The sequence below is a fragment of the Nerophis ophidion genome, linkage group LG21 (genome assembly GCF_033978795.1).
Source record: "Nerophis ophidion isolate RoL-2023_Sa linkage group LG21, RoL_Noph_v1.0, whole genome shotgun sequence".
NCBI classification, from domain to species: domain Eukaryota; kingdom Metazoa; phylum Chordata; class Actinopteri; order Syngnathiformes; family Syngnathidae; genus Nerophis; species Nerophis ophidion.
In genome coordinates, this window is record NC_084631.1 from 28,018,379 (window position 1) to 28,038,886 (window position 20,508).

General features: G+C 39.5%; 1 protein-coding gene across 2 annotated transcripts in view; it reads left to right on the forward strand.

Annotated features, from left to right (window-relative positions):
- The window catches only part of rftn1a (raftlin, lipid raft linker 1a), a 93,602-nt gene that overhangs the window by 592 nt on the left and 72,502 nt on the right, over positions 1-20,508 (forward strand). For both annotated transcript variants that reach the window (XM_061882423.1, XM_061882422.1), the window contains exon 2: positions 9,310-9,459. In XM_061882423.1, coding sequence (XP_061738407.1) covers positions 9,312-9,459 — 148 coding nt within the window. In that variant the 5' untranslated portion in view covers positions 9,310-9,311. The remainder of the gene's footprint in view (positions 1-9,309; positions 9,460-20,508) is intronic.

Consider the following 20,508-nt stretch of genomic DNA (forward strand, 5'->3'; position numbering starts at 1 on the left):
CTTTATGCGAGCCACTGAGTGACTCATATTTGAGATCAAGTATATACGTTATTAATGGATATTTCTCAGAAACCAACACAGTAAAACTATTTTTTTTAACCCCGAAAAACTTTTAATGGACACTTTAAGCTTATTTGCTGATACTACAGTGTGCAGTAAGGAATCACTAAGTGCATAAATGCCCACCATTACACTAAAGTATGCAGTAAAGCAAAATTCAAGTCATTGGGGGCACATAACCACCAATATAACCACCCCTCAATTATCGCAGTTAATGGGTTGGGCACAGGAATTTTCTACAAAGTAGGAATCATTAATTAGTTATGAATTGAATATTTTGATTGAACATAAATGACTGTCAATGACCTTCTAAATAAAATTTTCAAGATCTTGTGAGCCCTTTAGGCATGGAATGACACTCTTTAGTCATCTTGACATTCTTTTCTACCAGTACAGTAATGCTGCATGAGGCTGAGCCAATCAGTGACCACGATACTGAACAGCACACTCTGATTGGTTTGGTCTCCGCTAGCGGCCAATACTTGCTATGCTGTGTTAGTTTAGTGACTTTTATGTTTGAAAATACTTTATTTAGGCCACAATGTTGTTGAATATGCCTTAAGAAAGGAAGAAGAAGAAAAATAGTCTGCAATGTGTTAAAGTTGCAATATTTGTGAAGGACGACTGTACTGAAATAACTTCTCGCAGCTCTGACACTAAGTTTTGAAAATGTAGGCTTACTTTTATAATTTATGTATTTTTATTCAAACAATGTATTAGAAAAATACCTAGGTTAGCCCAGTGGTTAAGACTATTGACTTGGAATGAAGGGTGCTGGGTTCGAATCCTGGTTGGGTCGGTGTAAAACTTACACAACTCCGGCTGTGTGTGGCAGTGTTTCGGCGAACGAGCTCCATTACGGATACCACTGGTGAAACCAAACTCCATAGTAAAAAGTGGCAAAAACGTGAATACCATGTAATGTACCGAGTGTTTTGTGAGGCGGTATAGCTTGGTTGGTAGAGTGGTTTGTGCCAGCGACTTGAGGGTTCCAGGTTCGATCCCCGCTCCCACCATCCTAGTCACTGCCATTGTGTCCTTGGGCAGGAAACTTTACCCACCTGCAGGCAGCACGGTGAAACAGGGGTTAGTGCATGTGCCTCACAACACGAAGCTCCTGAGTAAATAAAATAAATGATAAATGGGTTGTACTTGTATAGCGCTTTTCTACCTTCAAGGTCCTCAAAGCGCTTTGACACTACTTCCACATTTACCCATTCACACACACATTCACACACTGATGGAGGGAGCTGCCATGCAAGGCGCCAACCAGCACCCATCAGGAGCAAGGGTGAAGTGTCTTGCTCAGGACACAACGGACGTGACGAGGTTGGTACTAGGTGGGAATTGAACCAGGGACGCTCGGGTTGCGCACGGCCACTCTCCCCACTGCGCGACGCCGTCCTGGGTTCAATCACGGGCTCGCGATCTTTCTGTGTGGAATTTAAATGTTCTCCTCCGGGTACTCCAGCTTCCTCCCACTGCCAAAAACATGCACCTGGGGATAGGTTGATTGGCAACACTAAATTGGCCCTAATGTGTGAATGTTGTCTGTCTATCTGTGTTGGCCCTGTGATGAGGTGGCGACTTGTCCAGGGTGTGCCCCGCCTTCCGCCCGAATGCAGCTGAGATAGGCTCCAGCACCCCCCGCCACCCCGAAAGGGACAAGCGGTAGGAAATGGATGGATGCATAGATGTATTAGAAACTCTACTGAGAATTACACACAATAATTATACAGTTTTGATTTAAGACAACCTTGGCAGTTTTTCAAAACTGAACACTATCCCTTGCAAAGCTAAATTCTTTTAAATCCAAAACAGATTTTTTAAATCACATTGGTATAATTACAGAAACTGGTCCATGTTTTAGTTTTTGCACAGTAACCCATCCATGCATCCATTTTCTACCGCTTATTCCCTTTCGGGGATTGGCACAGTAACTAATAATAATAATTATGCAAACATGAAGAACAACAAAGCCGCTCAACTTGTCAAATGTTTGTGCATCACTCTGGTCCAGACTAAAAGTCCTTGTTGCCACTTGTATTTTTGTCAGCTGACAAACTAAAACTGTCAGTAAAATATCATCCTGACAAACAGCGTCTTCTGCACTGGAAGTTTGTTTTTTTCAGTTTTTTTATTTAATTTTTTATATTAATATTAACTGGATAAGAAGTTATCTAACGAACAGCAAACAATATGTGAAGCTAGGCGAACACACTTCCACAACGCTAAATATATCCTATGGTGTACCTCAGGGATCAATATTAGGATCTAAATTAGTCAATCTCTATACAAATGACATTTGTAAAGTTACAAGAGATTTAAAGTTAGTATTATTTGCGTATGATACAACAGCGTTTTGTTCAGGAGAGAACACACAGAAGATAATACAAATAACAGAAGAAATGAACAAATTAAAAAAATGGTTTGACAAAACAGACTATCGTTTAATCGCAGTAAAACTAAAATAATGATATTTGGTAACAGTAGAATAGAAATTCAAACAAATACCAATAGACGATATAGAAATTCAAAGAGTAAATGAAACCAAATTTCTAGGTATAATGATTGATGATAAATTGAACTTGAAATCTCATGTAAAAGATATACAACATAAAGTAGCAAGAAACATGTCAATAATGAATAAAGCCAAATATGTTCTAGACCAAAAATCACTTCATATTCTCTACTGCTCACTAGTGTTACCATATCTGAGTTACTGTGTAGAAATATGGGGAAATATTTACAGAAGTACACTTCATTCACTAACAGTGTTACAAAAAAAAGTCAGTTAGAATAATACATAATGTTGGATATAGAGAACATATAAACCCTTTATTTATTGAATCAAAGATACTGAAATTCCACAACATAGTCAAATTGCAAACAGCTAAAATTATACACAAAGCAAACTATAACCTGCTTCCCAAGAATATACAACAATTCTTCTCAACAAAAGAGGAGAAATATAATCTTAGAGAAAAATTTAATTTATAACATTTGTATGCACGTACAACACTTAAGACCTTCAGTATATCAGTATGTGGAATTAAATTATGGAATGGATTAAGCAAAGCAATCAAACAATGTACTTATACGATCCACTTCAAGAAACTCTTTAAACTTGAAGTGTTTACAAAGTACAAACAAGAAGAACCATGATAAACATTCTGAATTTATTCACCCATTCATTCTTTCATTCTCAAAATAATCTTACTTATCTCATCGTATGGAATAAAAATTACTTCACCAATTATTTATTTATTTATTTTTATTGTGATTACTTATGGAGTATTTTGTGAATACATTGAGAACAGGAAGTGAACAAAAGTTTTAGCAACTGTTATGTAAAAGAAAAGGGTAGGATTAAATAAACTCTGCTTCTTCCTACTCTTTTTCGAACATGTTGTAAGAGAAACTGGAAATTGTGATGTATCATGTTATATGCTTGCATGTTCGAAATAAACTCAAACCAACTCAAATATAATATGTAACTCTGACAAAATAAATAGGCCAAAACCAAATGTCAATTGTAGAGTGTGCTGGTTCTCAGGACATCGCTGGTGCCCAATTCAGGTCCAGGGGGCCAGATCTGGTCTGTCCCAATATTTTATGTGGCCCATGAAAGCCTGGAAATAATGTCAGTCAATAAAGCACTTTTTTGGCTAATTATGTATAGTATAGATAGATTTTTATTTTCTCAAAATCTATATTTTTTGTTAAGATTTACCAACTTGGGAAAACTTCCTGGACACATGAGACCTTTCAGGGCAAGAAGCAGAGGATTTAATCAGTTGTTGATACTATGTTTTGATTTTGTTTAGTTACTGTGCACTATTGCTTTAGTTTTAAACAAACAGATGTATGTAATGCAGGAGAACAAGTAACTAATTTATATATTTTGTTGACTGTGTAAAACTGTTAATGATGATCAAACTTGACAGCGTTAAACCTTGATCGTAACATCCCTAATGCATAGGCAACCGTGTAATGATATTAGGAGGCGATTATACTTTTATATTTATGTACTTAAACTGTCAGGATGACAGAGTACAACAACTTGCACTGAGCCTAGTCTATAAAATCCGCTACACCTCCCTGATACCGCAGTACATGTCAAACTACTTGCATAACGTAAATGACCGCCATAACCACAACACCAGGGGTAGCTCCACAAACGATGTTAAACCCAGTTTCCGATCTAACAAAGGTCTTAACTCATTCCCCTTCTATGCCACAACAATATGGAATGCACTCCTAACAGTTGTTAAAGAAAGTGCATCTCCATCCTCCTTCAAAACCGCACTAAAAGAACACCTTCAGGCAACTACAACCTAGACTAACACCCTCCCCCCACCACATCCCACCTCTAACGGATTGTAAATAATCAAATGTATATACTTGTTCTTATGCTTTCTGAGCTCACTATGTTCACTGCTCGCTGTACATATCCTACCAAGTCTGACCTACACTGTTTCAATTTCCATTTCTCAGATGATATAATTGTTGATGACTAAAGTGCTGATATCAACCAAACCTAGACCCCTCCACCTCCCGCCCAAACCCCATCCACATCCCACCCCTCGGACTGTAAATAATATAAATAATTCAAAGTATCTACTCTGATGATTAACTTGTGTGATGACTGTATTATGCCACTGTATTCACGCTACCATGAATTGATTAACGTGGACCCCGACTTAAACAAGTTGAAAAACTTATTCGGGTGTTACCATTTAGTAGTCAATTGTACGGAATATGTACTGAACTGTGCAATCTAATAATAAAAGTTTCAATCAATCAATGCTGATAGTATATATTTGTACCATGAATTGATTAACGTGGACCCCGACTCAAACAATTTGAAAAACTTATTCGGGTGTTACCATTTAGTGGTCAATTGTACGGAATATGTACTGAACTGTGCAATCTACTAATAAAAGTCTCAATCAATCAATCAATCAAAAGTCATGAGTGGCCCTCAGATGGGCAACCATAAGTACGATGTGTTCTCACTGAAAAACAGTGACACCCCTCCTGTATGTAAACTTGTGCCTTTATTAGGAAATAAGTCCCCAGGTCTTCAGCCCTTTCTTCACCAGCTTTGCTTTTGGAGTTTTTCCTTGCCCAGATTTTGTAGTTTTTGTTGAAGGACCGAACAGATAAACTTTGATTGTGTAACGTACGTGACGTGAACATTTTCGCGCTAACACAATGCACACAAAACGACATGACTTCTTCCGGGACTCGTGCATAATTCTGCACGGGCTTCCATTTAACTCTTGATTTCTGATGATTTTCAAGCGTTGCTATGCGCTGCTTGGTCACGGTCACATTTGGTGATGTCTTCTTAGACACTGGGTGTGAGTTTTCCTTGCCCTTTTGTGGGTTCCTCCGAGGATGTCGTAGTCGTAATGGTTTGTACAGTCCTTTGAGACATTTGTGATTTAGGGCTATATAAATAAACATTGATTGATTGATTAATTGATAGTGTTGGTGCATCGGTGTCACACTGGTCTCACTCAGGAGTAAGACTTAGACCTAGCCATTTCGGTCCACACCCCATATGACCAAATGTGGAGTCCTCCATTGACCAGAGTCGATGAAAGTTTGCAATGTGTATGCACCTGTGAAATAAAAGCGTGTCCTTAGCGATGTGTATTTTAATGTGGCGGCACTTTGGACAGGCTTTCCCTTAGCAGTAAACATTTGTTGCTTCATGCCAGACACTCTCTCACCTGACTGTGTTTTAGGAGGTAAAGCAGAGCTGCATACGGATTACGCGCTCAGGCAAATCTCTAATGAGAAGCCCTCCGCTTATGCTGCCATCTTGCCTGCCTTCTTTCTATTCTCTCCTCTCGTCTTTTTATCTGCCTCCCGTCGCTTCATGTTTAATGGCTGTTTTTGCTGTCATAGCCCTTTTTGGCTGCCTGCAAGTGGGGAGATTCTGTTTGAAGTGCAGAACGAGAGTCTTGAACTACCTTGAGTTTCTCCGCTCAGCACAACCTTCCTCTTTTCTTATTTGCTGTAGGGTCCAATTACACGATTGTTGTTGGAACACAAGGCCGTCCTTCGTCCAATTCCCACCCAAAACACCCACAAGCCTGACCTGTCTCCGTACTTAGACACCGTGCTCAGGCCCAGGAGTACGCATGTTTGGCAGCGCTCGAGACTGGTCATAAGTCAGGCATCACAGCGGCTGGCTGGAAACATTCTTTTAGATTACGTCTCTTAACGGGCTCAGTGGGGGGGCAACTCTTATGAGCCACCAGACAGATGGGCTGAATGGACAGACCAGAGAGGCAATGATAGCTTATTGTGGAATTTAACTAAGTGGAATTGCACACTAGAAAGTAGACTGGAGAAGACGCTGCCGAAGGTGAGCCGCGTAAATAAGACCGCCCACAAAACGACACATCCAGAAGCGACTGTCAGAAAGCGTCTTGAAAATGATCTGTAAAACATAATCCATGCAACATTTTGACCAAAGAACCACCATTACATGTTTTGTAGACCACAAGGAAGTGTTTCCAATTTAGAAAAAAAATAAGTAATAATATGACTCCTTTAATGCGCCCCATAATCCGGTGCGCCTTATATATTTTGATTGATTGATTTATTGATACTTTTATTAGTAGATTGCACAGTTCAGTACATATTCCGTACAATTGACCACTAAATGGTAACACCCGAATAAGTTTTTCAACTTGTTTAAGTCGGGGTCCACGTTAATCAATTCATGGTACAAATATATACTATCAACATAATACAGTCATCACACAAGTTAATCATCATAGTATGTACATTGAATCATTTACATTATTTACAATCCAGGGGGTGGGATGAGGAGCTTTGGTTGATATCAGTACTTCAGTCATCAGTTACCATGAATTGATTAACGTGGACCCCGACTTAAACAAGTTGAAAAACTTATTCGGGTGTTACCATTTAGTGGTCAATTGTACGGAATATGTACTGTACTGTGCAAACTACTAATAAAAGTATCAATCAATCAATCAAACAATTGCATCAACAGAGAAATGTGGACATTGAAACACTGTAGGTCTTATTTAGTAGGATATGTACAGCCAGCAGAGAACATAGTGAGTTCAGATAGCATAAGAACAAGTATATACATTAGAAGTACATTTGAGTTGTTTATAATCCGGGGAGATGGGATGTGAATGGAGGAGGGTATTAGTAAAGTGTTGAAGTTGCCTGGAGGTGTTGTTTTAGAGCGGTTTTGAAGGAGGATTGAGATGCACTTACTTTTATACCTGTTGGGAGTGCATTCCACATTGATGTGGAATAGAAAGAGAATGAGTTAAGATCTTTGTTAGATCGGAATCTGGGTTTAACGTGATTTGTGGAGCTCCCCCTGGTGTTGTGGTTATGGCGGTCATTTACGGTAAGGAGGTAGTTTGACATGTACTTCGGTATCAAGGAGGTGTAGCGGATTTTATAGACTAGGCTCAGTGCAAGTTGTTTTACTCTGTCCTCCACCCTGAGCCAGCCCACTTTGGAGAAGTGGGTTGGATTGAGGTGTGATCTGGGGTGGAGGTCTAAAAGTAACCGGACTAGCTTATTCTGGGATGTTTGGAGTCTAGATTTGAGGGTTTTGGAGGTGCTGGGGTACCAGGAGGTGCAAAAAAGATCGATAATAATCAATAATATTTTTTTATACATAAGGCGAGAGAATGACAATGCTGATACACCAACAGCTGTTGTTATATTTATTGGTGTTGTTTAAAGCTAGCTTAGCTTAGCTATTAGCATGCCTTTTTCTTTTTTGCCCTCGGTGTGTAACATGTTTAGCCTCATCCTCTATTTGATGATAATTCTCGATCATGATACTTACAATACTTAGAAATGCAGTTTAATAGAGGTGATTATTATTAGCTAGGGCAGAGGTTCCACAATATGTGTGGAGACACATAATTAGCTGCTAGTCGCTTGTCAGCAGGGGGACTAAACATATTGTATTTTCCGGACCATAGGACGCACCGACGATGATTCTGTGTTTGTCATCAGCATTGAAAATATTCATCAGCAATGGCAATCACATACTTTTTCACTAAATCAGTCAATACTGATCGGTGGCCAATTGATCGGCACATCCGTATTAAAATATTTACAAAACACCAAATTCGGTAATCATCCCTATATTTACAGCTAAGTAGAGACCTTTATTTTGCCATCATTGGTGCACCAACAGCATAGCTCGTCATTGCATTCCAATGTAACTGCACATACCCAGGCAGAGAGGTTTGTGTCTAAGCTGTAAAATCAGCCAGCAACTCAGCAATTTTCGGTGTTTTACACCTAAAGGTACAATGGCGCACTCTTATTTTACTTGAGCGTGCAGTAAAGACTGCAACATGGTCACGAGCCGGAAGACAAATGAGCTATGAAAATGTGTCCCTGCTTTGGTGCCTTTCAAGGTGCATATACCACGTTAGGATAGTTAGCAGAGTTAATGTCCGTGCACTTTGCCTTTTTCCATGCTCGCCGGGCAGATAAAGAGATACAAAAGTGCATTTGGGGAGGACACACACACACACACACCTCACATCGTGGTGGTCGTACAGCGACTGGAATATGAAGTGTAACTGATGGTTTGAGGGTGGCAAGCCTGTCACATCTGATTAGTTTGACAATATTTGTCAGCTGGCCACATTGACGCTCACATTCCCTCCATTTGGCCCCTCTGCCTTCCATCAAATATGATTTGTCTGGAAAAGGACCTCAACCCTGTTCCGGCTGCAATATAACCCACAGCTAGAAGAAGATATTTGGACCTCCATAAATTGTTATTTTAATTGCCTGTTGGGCCCGTGCAATCTTGAGAAAATCTCTTTGTGATGGAATGCTGACCTTGCGGATCAACATATAAATTGGTTGTCGGTTCCAACACGCTCACCATCCTCAGCTCCTCTCGCTTCCTCGCCGTCTGGTGTCGCATCGCTCCGCTTGACAGGGCAGGAAATCACACTCATTTCTGCTTTAATTCGTTCTGATCAAACATGTCGCTCCCAATCAGCCACATATGATTAGGAGACGGCCGTATCGCAGGCCGGCGAGGCAAGGTAGCGTATGACAGTTTCATATTTCACCGATATTGCCGTGTTTGTGTGTGGGCTGAGAGTGAAAGGAACAGACACATTATTTCCCACAGCACGTGTGTAATACATGCATGTCAACGCTTCACAATGTGTATATTTAGAAGGGCTTCTCGTCTCTGCACAGATATGGGGTGCCGGCTGCCCAAGTTGCGCAAAAGCGAAGAGACTCAAAGCCCAGGCAACATTTACTCCACGTTGCGAAGGCCTCAGGTGGAGACCAAAGTCGGAGTGTCCTACACCTACCACTTCCTGGATTTCCTCTTAGGAAAAGAAGGTATGCATGTTGTTGATATCTTTTTTTTTTAAGTTTGTTGTAGATTTGTTGTGTTTGATAACCCAGCGAGGCATGTGACAACCCTAAGCTTCCTTTCATACTTTGAAGGAGTCACGGGTTGTTTTGCTTGTTTAGTTGTCCAGCACTCATGGCTAAAATCAGCCTGGCTGTAGTATTCCGTCACGGGACTTCTTCCCGGAAGTGAAAAGCATTGGTGGTCCTCCAAGACAGGATGGCTGTTGTACAGCAAGCAGCACGCAAAGTAATTACAAAAAAGGCTTACATCTTCCCGCAAAAACAGATCACAGCCCAAAAAAATCTAACTGTGTAATAGAATTAGACTGACCATAAATACTCTTTTCCCCGGACATATCTTCTTTTTACGAGACTGTCCGGGGTGTCCGGACGGGGTTTCTTAAATGCCTTAAATGTCCGGCGTTTTGTGTCAAGGTTGCATGTATTTTTAATGTACGTTCAGGGTTAAGAAGGGTTAAAAACAAAACAAATTGTGAAGTTGTGCGCATGCAGCAACATTTGTGAGGGAGGGGCAGAGAGCGAGAGAGCTAGTAGTGATTTGATCCCCAATCAAGTCATACTTGCTCAACAGCCACACAGGTCATACTGAGGGTGGCCGTATAAACAACTTTAACACTGTTACAAATATGCGCATCACTGTGAACCCACACCAAACAAGAATGACAAACACATTTCGGAAGAACATCCGCACCGTAACACAACATAAACACAACAGAACAAATACCCAGAACCCCTTGCAACACCGACTCTTTCGTGATGCTACAATATACACCCCCGCTTCTCCCTACCCCCCACCTCAACTCCAATTACGTCACATCAAATATTCCACTTTGAAAAATATTTTTGATGGAAGATTTTGCATATTTTGTGTGTGTGCCATAAAAAAACATAGTTTTGTTTGACAAAAAAGGGCGGAAAACTAAAAGATTTTGAAATCAGGAATATATCTGAAGTTGATGTAGACTCCAGAGATTTAAGTGTCAAATATAAAATATATGTATGCCCTGGCGTAGGGCTGGGCGATATTGGCTTTTATTAATATTGCAATATTTTTATGCCATATTGCGATATACGATATATATTACAATATTTTGCCTTGGCCTTGAATGAACACTTGATGCATATAATCACAGCAGTATGATGATTCTATGTGTCTACATTAAAACATTATTCTTCATACTGCATTAATATGCTACTTTTAAACTTTCATGCAGAGAGGGAAATCACAACTAAGTCAATTGACCAAAACTGTATTCATTAAATACTCTTCATTCTCTCACGGTGACTTTTTAAATGAAAGAACCAATTAATAGTGTTGCTACCTTTTTGTAGTAACACTTCTGCTGCAGACTTATGGATATTGCTGTTGTCTGCTGAATATCTTCCCACTTGAAGCCAAACCACCGCCAGATGATGGATCCCCTGCTCTTTATTTTGGGCATTTATTGTTCTTCCTCCATTTGTGATAAGTTTTGCACCATTTCTCCCTTGTATTGACACAAGCTCCGCTCGCTCGACCTGCCTCAGCTAACGTTTGCCATGCTGCTACCTCTCTGATCGGCGAGAGCATATGACGCTAGACGCGCGACATTATGTGACGTATGTAACAAGGCGGGCTTGTTTATGTCTCTGTGAGAAGGAGACGAGAAGGAGTGAGAAACGCCAGTAATGTACTGCACGCAGTGAAAAGCAACGGTGTGAGAACATATAATTGAATATGGCATAAAAATATTGCGATATTAATAAAAGCCAATATCGCCCAGCCCTACTCCAGGGCATACATACATTTTATATTTAACACTTAAATCTCTGGAGTCTACATCAACTTCAGATCTATTCCTGATTTCAAAATCTTTTAAATGCAATGTAATGCACGCAGATAAAAGCAACGGTGTGAGAACATATAATCGAATATTACGATATAGTCATTTTCTATATCGCACAGAGACAAACCTGTGATTTATCATTTGTATCGATATATCGCCCAGCCCTACCCTAGCGCACCATTATCATCATTTCATGACCAAAGCATAACACTTTTTACACTTTTATACTGAAATAAATACACCTACGCCTTATTAAATAAAAACATATAAAAAACTACCAGCAGCGGTAAAGTTTAGCTCCATGAAGGAGAGAAGAAAGTGAATGAATGTTTATAACTGAATACATTTACATATGTATACAAATTTGTCTTCTTTTTATAATATTTCTTTTAATGAATGAAGTAACGTTTATGACAACCTTATTCCAAAACAGTATATAATGTGAGATATAACAGGACAATGCATACGTTTATCATTTGTTTTCAAAACGCAAAAAAAGTGGACCCCAAAAATTTACTGTGGGACCCCATTTTTATGACTTGATGGGGTCCATGGGACCCCTTTTTGAAAATTCCTAGCGCCAACACTGCTGTCAACAGAGGAGAAAAAATGCTTTATTATATATTATATATATATTATATATTATATATATATATATATATATATATATAATATATATATATATATATATATATATTATTAATATATTATTTCTAAAGCTAGTTCAAGTATCATTTGCAAATTTTCACGTAGTCCCGGCCTTGGCGTGCTCACCGCCTCGGCACGCATATATGTGTCCTTTTTTTTGGAATTTCAGATTATGGTTAGCCTAATAGAGTAGATATATATACTTTATCAAAAAAATATTTGTCGAGTTATACCATGGAACTATTGTGCTCCAAACATTATTCTACACGACAAAACAGATGAAACTTGGAAAAGCATGGAGGTTTACAACTTATTTTTGTGTGGCCGGGTCAAGGACAATGTAGGGTTGTACGGTATACCGGTATTAGTACAGTACGGCGATACTAATGAATCATATACGGTACTATATCGCCTCTAAAAAGTACCGGTCCTCCCCACCCCTTCCGTTTTTTTATGGGCACGTCGTCGCGCCTTGGCTTTGCTGGTTTTAGAAGTAGAGGAGCATGTTCGGCAGCACACAATCATGGAGTACTTACAAGCAGTCAGTGTGTAGACAGTAAAGGGAGAACAGACGCATTCTGGCTTAAAAACTAAAGATAAAGGTGAAGCTATAACACTGAAACGCCCTCAAGAATAGGGGTTTTTAAGACATTGCTAGCTCGCCTGCAGGTAACATCCATCTGCAGTCGGCAGTGTTTTAGCTACTTCTAAATCACTAATCACTCAATGGTGACAAATAAAGTAAGTTTCTTACAAGTAGCGTTGTCACTGAGGACGACGAATAACTAAACATCACACCGTAGGAGGATGCAATAGCTCACTGGAGTCACAATGTAAACAAACACCACGGGTGGATCTACACCTGACATTCACTGTAATTATTCCATGTAAAGAGCGTATCTAGTCGATACGACTATGATTACATCGATAATTTTAGAATTACAAAATATTTTTTGTTTTTTAAAATTTATTTTATGTTTATAAACTCAGGTAACATGTCCCTGAGGACATGAGGACTTAAATTATGACCATTGTATGATCCTGTAACTACTTGGTATCGGATCGATACCCGAATTTGTGGTATCATCCAAAACTAATGTAAAGTATCAAACATCAGAAGAATAAGTAATTATTACATTTTACCAGAAGTGTAGATAGAACATTTGAAAAGAGAATGTAATCAGATATTGACACTAAATGAACAAGTAGAATAATAATGGATTTTCTACCACTTTTCCCTAATAATTTTGACAAAATACTACAATGAGAAATAACATGTTACAACCGTTCAATGATTTAGTCAATCAATATAATGTACCCAGAAATAATTTTTTAAATTTGATCTCTTTAAAACACACTGTAAATAAATGCATATCCTCTGAAAGTATGTCTTTAAATAGCCATGAACTGGAAGATGCACTTTTTAATCAAGATACATTCAAGAAATTAATTAAACTATTTTATGGAATAATAAATGAACACCACACTAGATATGCAAATGATGCATGTGTTCGGAAATGGATGATGGACTTAAACATTTTAGATGAAAGAGACATATCATGTAATGATATTTGGGAAAATTAGATTAGATTAGATTAGATAGTACTTTATTTATTCCGTCAGGAGAGTTCCTTCAAGAAAATTACAATTTTCAGCACAATCCCATTCATGATCAGACAAACATTACAGGGAGACAGAACAGGATCGCTGACGGGTCTGCCGTCTTCCAGCGCCCCTTTCAAAAAAGATGAGATACAGGTAAACAACAAGCCCTTTAGAAACATTAAAGATAAGCTGAGTCAATTGAACATATTGAATAGATTGTATTTTACATCTTCTCAGCTGTTTAAAATTGGTGTAGTAGATAGCAAGTTATGCACGAAGTGTCGGGCAGCTAAGGGAACTCGTGTTCATTTATTGTGGGAATGTCAGAGAATAAAAGAGTTATGGTTGAAAACAACAAAAGAAGCAATCACATAATATAAACATCCCAATGACATTGCAAACTTGTATTCTTGGGGATCTCAATCAATTTAGTAACGTGTCATCAAAGAGTAAAAATGCAATTCTTTCAATATGCATAATAACAAAATGGGTAATATTAAAAAAAATTGATAAATGTTGATAGTCCAACTCATACTGACTGGTATACACAAGCTATGGAGATGATATCAGTAGAAAAAACTGCATTTAGTTTAGATAATAATGAGTCATATATTGGAATATGGGATCCATTATTGAAATTTGTTTTAAGTATTACAGTAAATGAACCAAAATATGACCTATTGTATCTTTGTGTAAAATATTGGACACAGTGTGTTGTCCAGCTTATGAGATGCGATGCATTGTTAATTTTTTCAAATTATTTTTTTGTATTAACGTTTTTAATGATAATGTCACTGAGGGATTTTTAATCACTGCTATTTTGAAATTGTTACTAATATTGATAATATTCATTTTCGTTTCACTACTTTTGGATTGTATCGTGTTATGTCCACAATTGCTCTGTTTATTGCTATTCTGAGTGTTGCTGGGTCGGGTTTGTTTTTGGAATTTGATTGCATTATTATGTATTGTTTTGTTGGATTGATTAATAAATTTATTAAAAAAATAAAAAAACTATGTTGCTGCATACATCAGCAGCTAAATTAGGACTCTTAGTTTGCTTACTTACTAATAAAAGAAAATTTGTCTCATATGTTCACTATTTTATTTAAGGACAAAATTGCAATAAGAAACATATGTTTAATGTACTGTAAGGTTTTTTGTTAAAATATAGACAATAATGCCATTTTTTGTGGTCCCCTTTATTTTGATTGATTGATCAATGATTGATTTAGAAAAGTATTGAAATACATTTTGGTAAAGGTACCATAATATTGGCATCGGTACAACCCTATGACATTGGTATCAAGACTCTTCTCGATAAATATGCATCGTTTTTGTTCAGGTGAGATTGTATTTCATGATTTAATTTCACGCCTACTGACATGTTTGTTGTTGTTCTTGTTGTACACGCTGTTTACCTGTACTGTTTTTTATCAAAATACAACTATAGTGGTCACCATTGTGTATGTGCTGAAAGATTCATTTATGATTGTTTATCAAAATATAACTATAGATGTCTACATCGTGTACGCGCTGAAAGATTAATTTATGATTGTTTATCAAAATATAACTATAGATGTCAACATTGTGTATGTGCTGAAAGATTCATATATGATTGTATTTACAAACCTATTTTATAAGTAAATATAAAGTTTGTATATTGAAGCAAATGTCTCCGTGAGAAACAATGTAAACAAGAATAATGGGTTCCAGCCTCGACAAAAGTTCTTATTTTGGTAAACATTTGTACACAACATAAAGCGTTATACAGTAATGTATATCAAACAAATGTAACAAGGGGTTGAGGGTTCAACTTTCTATTTATTAACTAAGCCAAAACAATAACGAGCTGAAATTTCCTCAAGTGCAGCCGCTTTGCTGACACATACACACACCATCACTAGCCCTGATGTGCACTCACAGTTCGAAATCACAAAGCTCCTTTACTTTAACAGCTAGATTGCTACAAGGATTAGGAATAAAAAATTAAATCGACTTTATGTCCTCAGTTTTTGTAATTATCTTGGCGTGCATTGAAAAAGAGGCGTAGTAGGCAGTGTCGACAACGCTGTGGATATTTCCTAACTGTTTAAAACTACATATTGCCCGTTCATTGCTTTCTTTGGACTCAATTTGAGCGAACAAAACTCGACAAATGCTTTAAAAAGGCTTAAAACAGCTAAAAATCACACATCGCAGCACTTGGAGCAGCATTGCTGAAAATGAGCTCCGACAATAAGCAATACATCTGCTCGTCCAATCACAATTGGTTATTATACAGACAGATTTTAAGTCAATTTTAAAGTACCATTGAGATTTGTTTACTCATTTAAGTTTTCATGGTAAAGTTACATACGTTTTAGAGTGTAGGAAGTGTTCATTAGTATGTGAAAGCTTTGGAAAGTATGGAGAGCTTATAAAGACTAAATGCATATAATTATAAAAATCGTAATTAAATAGTGCCCCTACTTTGTGAACATTCATCGGGGAAAGAAGAGCCTACTAAAGAAAATAATTGCACAGTTACTCACTATAATGACAACTGATTTTTTTTCACTTGTGACGGGTCCTAAAAATTTTATGAAATCATTATTAAGTATTTTGCGAGGTCTAAATCGTATTTGCATACGTGCATGTGTTGATGTTTCTGAATTGAGCTGACACATTGTGTGAGAGAGAAAAAACTCCCTTGTATGGTTTGTTAGGAAACAACAAGAGCCAGAAATGTTGCCCTAAATGGAGTGTTTGCGACTGTGATGGTATAAACATCGTTCAGTTATTCTATTCTTCTGACGAAGAGACAATTAAGGATTCATTCGGATCCGGTCCTCATTTGTCATAGTTCCACATTCATAGCTGGGGGAAACCAGTTCTTCAGAACTCCCATCCGGTCCTCTGCTAAAGTCGAGAATATTTTTGTACAAACCCCGTTTCCATATGAATTGGGAAATTGTGTTAGATATAAATATAAACGGAATACGATGATTTGCAAATAATTTTCAACCCATATTCAGTTGAATATGCTACAGAGACAACATATTTGATGTTCAAACTGATAAACACTTTTTTTTTTGCAAATAATCATTAACTTCAGAATTTGGTGCCAGCAACATGTGACAAAGAAGTTGGGAAAGGTGGCAATAAATTCTGATAAAGTTGAGGAATGCTCATCAAACACTTATTTGGAACATCCCACAGGTGTGCAGGCTAATTGGGAACAGGTGGATGCCATGATTGGGTATAAAAGAAGCTTCCATGAAATGCTCAGTAATTCACAAACAAGGATGGGGCGAGGGTCACCACTTAGTAAGCAAATTGTCGAACAGTTTTAGAACAACATTTCTCAATGAGCTATTGAAAGGAATTTAGGGATTTTACCACCTACGGTCCATAAAATCATCAAAAGGTGCAGAGAATCTGGAGAAATCACAGCACGTTGTCATGTCTGAGTTTTCATGTTTCGTTTTAGTCATGTTCGGTTTTGTTTTTTAGACATTGTTTCCTGCTTTTGCACTTCCTTGTTTGCTTTGTTTCCATGCCAACACATTAATTTTCACCTGTTCCCATGTCATGCACCTGTTCATAGTATTATGTAAGCCACAGTTACCAGGGAGTCAGCCTGGCAACATCACCTCCTTCCCACGTCTACCAACTGTTATGCCTTCCATGCCAATGATCCATGCCCCTTGTCGTTTTCCAAGTAAGTTTTTTGTTATTCATGCCATTGTGCAAGTGTTTTGTTTTATGTTCATAATTTTGTTTCATAGCCAAGTTTTGTACCCCCATTGTGAGCGCTTTTTGTTTGTCCCTGTTTTCAGTTAGTGTTGAAATATAGAAATGTCTTTACCTTCACGCCGTTTCCACTCCATTCGCTTTGCACTTCGGGAAAACAATCTACGCCCAAGTCCAAGTCTTGACGGCTGTTGCCAGCAGCAAAACGTTTTCCCTACAAGCGTCTTGGAGTCCATGGAAGAAGAATGGTGGGAGGCGTTAAAGGCCATGGAGGACCGGGACCTCATGTGGAGTCCAAGCGGAAAGCTAATCCCGATTAGCTCCATGTGGTCCGGGGACGGCGCAGCGTCACAGTAGTCCCAGAAGCACCGCTCCAGACAAAGGACGTCAGGGAAGGCTTCCACGTGCGGACAGGAAGCGTCACTCCCGCAAGCTCCTCCCGCTCCGGGCGGAAATAGGCTGCAGCCTGCCCGGCTTCTCCAGGACAACGTCACGCCAACGTCAGCGGATGACACCAGACACCAGGATTTATTTTTTTTCTGAATTATTTTTCTTTTGATCAGCCACCCCCAACCAAAGACCCCATAACTATGATAAAACATTATCAAAACTTGTTCCTAAAAATTCCTCCCACTTCCAAAGACATGCACCTGGGGATAGGTTAATTGGCAACACTAAAATGGCCCTAGTGTGTGAATGTGAGTGTGAATGTTGTCTGTCTATCTGTGTTGGCCCTGCGATGAGGTGGCGACTTGTCCAGGGTGTACCCTGCCTTCCGCCCGATTGTAGCTGAGATAGGCGCCAGCGCCCCCCGCGACCCCGAAAGGGAATAAGCGGTAGAAAATGGATGGATGGATGGGTTCCTAAAAATTAGATCTAATCAGTCAAAGCTATCCAAATTTCATACCCCGCCCCCCAAGACTCAAGCCCCGCCCCATCACAAAATAATTCTTTTTTTTTTACCCACTCAAGCCCAAGAAGAAACAAACATACTTTTTGAACAGTTAAAAGGGGAGGATTCAACCCCCCTCCTTACCTTCTTCCACCCACCCAAAAAGCCAGTTCCAGACTGCAGGGAGCGCGTCTGGTATCTGCTCCTTGAGGGGGGGCTAGGGCTGGGAGCGGTTCAGGTGGGGTCGCTCAGCGCCATGCCAAGCCACAGCCTCTAGCACGGCCGCCTGAAGCTCCACGCCAAGACCCGCCGCCTGCCACGATGACGACGCGTCCTCCTCCTGGTCGGCTACGGTTGTGGCCGCTACGTGGTCGTCCGCCACGCCAAGGGCGCCGACCTCCTCGTCGGCCACGGATGTGGCCACTATGTGGTCGTCCGCCACGCCAAGGACGCCAACCTCCTCGTCGGCCACGGATGAGGCCATTCCCGGGTCGCCCACCTCGTCAGGTGCACCGGGCCTCTACGCGTCGCAGCCACCTAACTCTGCCCCGCCGGATTCGGGGACACGAGGTCTGGCAACCCACCGCCATGTCCCCCTCCTGCCCTCCCATGACTCTTGATCATAGTTTTTTTTGGGACATCTGGGATCTGTCCTTGACGGGGGGGGGGCTCTGTCATGTCTGTGTTTTCATGTTTCGTTTTAGTAATGTTCGGTTTTGTTTTTTTGGACATTGTTGTCTGCTTTGGCACTTCCTTGTTTGCTTTGTTTCCATGCCAACCCATTAGTTTTCACCTGTCCCCATGTCATGCACCTGTTTTCAATCACCGTAGTATTATTTAAGCCACAGTTACCAGGGAGTCAGCCTGGCAACATCATCTCCTTCCCACGTCTACCACCTGTTGTGCCTTCCATGCCAATGATCCATGCCCCTTGTCGTTTTCCAAGTGCGTTTTTTGTTATTCATGCCATTGTGCAAGTGTTTTGTTTTATGTTCATAATTTTGTTTCATAGCCAAGTTTTGTACCTCCATTGTGAGCGCTTTTTGTTTGTTCCTGTTTTTAGTTAGTGTTAAAATAAAAAAAACGTCTTTACCTTCATGCCGTTTCTACTCCATTCGCTTTGCACCTCGGGAAAACAATCTACGCCCAAGTCATAGTATTGAAACACTTAAACGATTATATTACGGACCTTTGATCCCTCAGGCAGTACTGCATCAAAAACCGGCATTAGTGTGTAAAGGATTTTCACCACATAGGCTCAGGAACACTTCATAAAACCACTGTCAGTAACTACAGTTGGTCGCTACATCTGTAAGTGCAAGTTAAAACTCTACTATGCCAAGCCAACCCCATTTATCAACAGCACCCAGAAACGCCACCGTCTTCGCGGGGCCCGAGCTCATCTAAGATGGACTGATGCAAAGTGGAAAAGTGTTATGTGGTCTGACGAGTCCACATTTCAAATTATATCTGGAAACTGTGGACGTCGTGTCCTCCGGAACAAAGAGGAAAATAACCATCCGGATTGTTATAGGCGCAAAGTTCTAAAGCCAGGATCTGTGATGGTATGGGGGTGTATTAGTGCCCAAGGCATGGCTAACTTACACATCTGTGAAGGTACCATTAATGCTGCTTATTTCAGTAAGACAATGCCAAACCACGTGTTACAACAGCGTAGCTTCGTAGTAAAAGACTGCGGGTACTTTCCTGGCCCGCCTGCAGTCCAGACCTGTCTCCCTTCGAAAATGTGTGGCACATTCTGAAGCGTAAAATACGACAGCGGAGACCCCGGATTGTTGAACGACAGAAGCTCTACATAAAACAAGAATGGGAAAGAATTTCATTTTCAAAGCTTCAACAATTAGTTTCCTCAGGTCCCAAACGTTTATTGAGTGTTGTTTAAAGGAAAGGTGATGTAACACAGTGGTGAACATGCCCTTTCCCTACTACTTTGGCACATGTTGCAGCCATTAAATTTTAAGTTAATTATTATTTGCAAAAAAAAAAAAGAATTATGAGTTTGAACATCAAATATTTTGTCTTTGTAGTGCATTCAATTTAATATGGGTTGAAAAGGATTTGCAAATCATTGTATTCCGTTTATATTTACATCTAACACAATTTCGCAACTCATATGGAAACGGGGTTTGTATAATGCCTTTTTTTTTTCTCCAAGTACACCAACATTTGCTGTTTTTCTGCCATTGTGATCCATGCACTTTGTCTAACATTAACCAGAAATAAATGTTGAGGTCAGGATCTCAGCTGAACTCTTTCTTCACCCCGTGAGTGTCCTCAGGCTAGAAA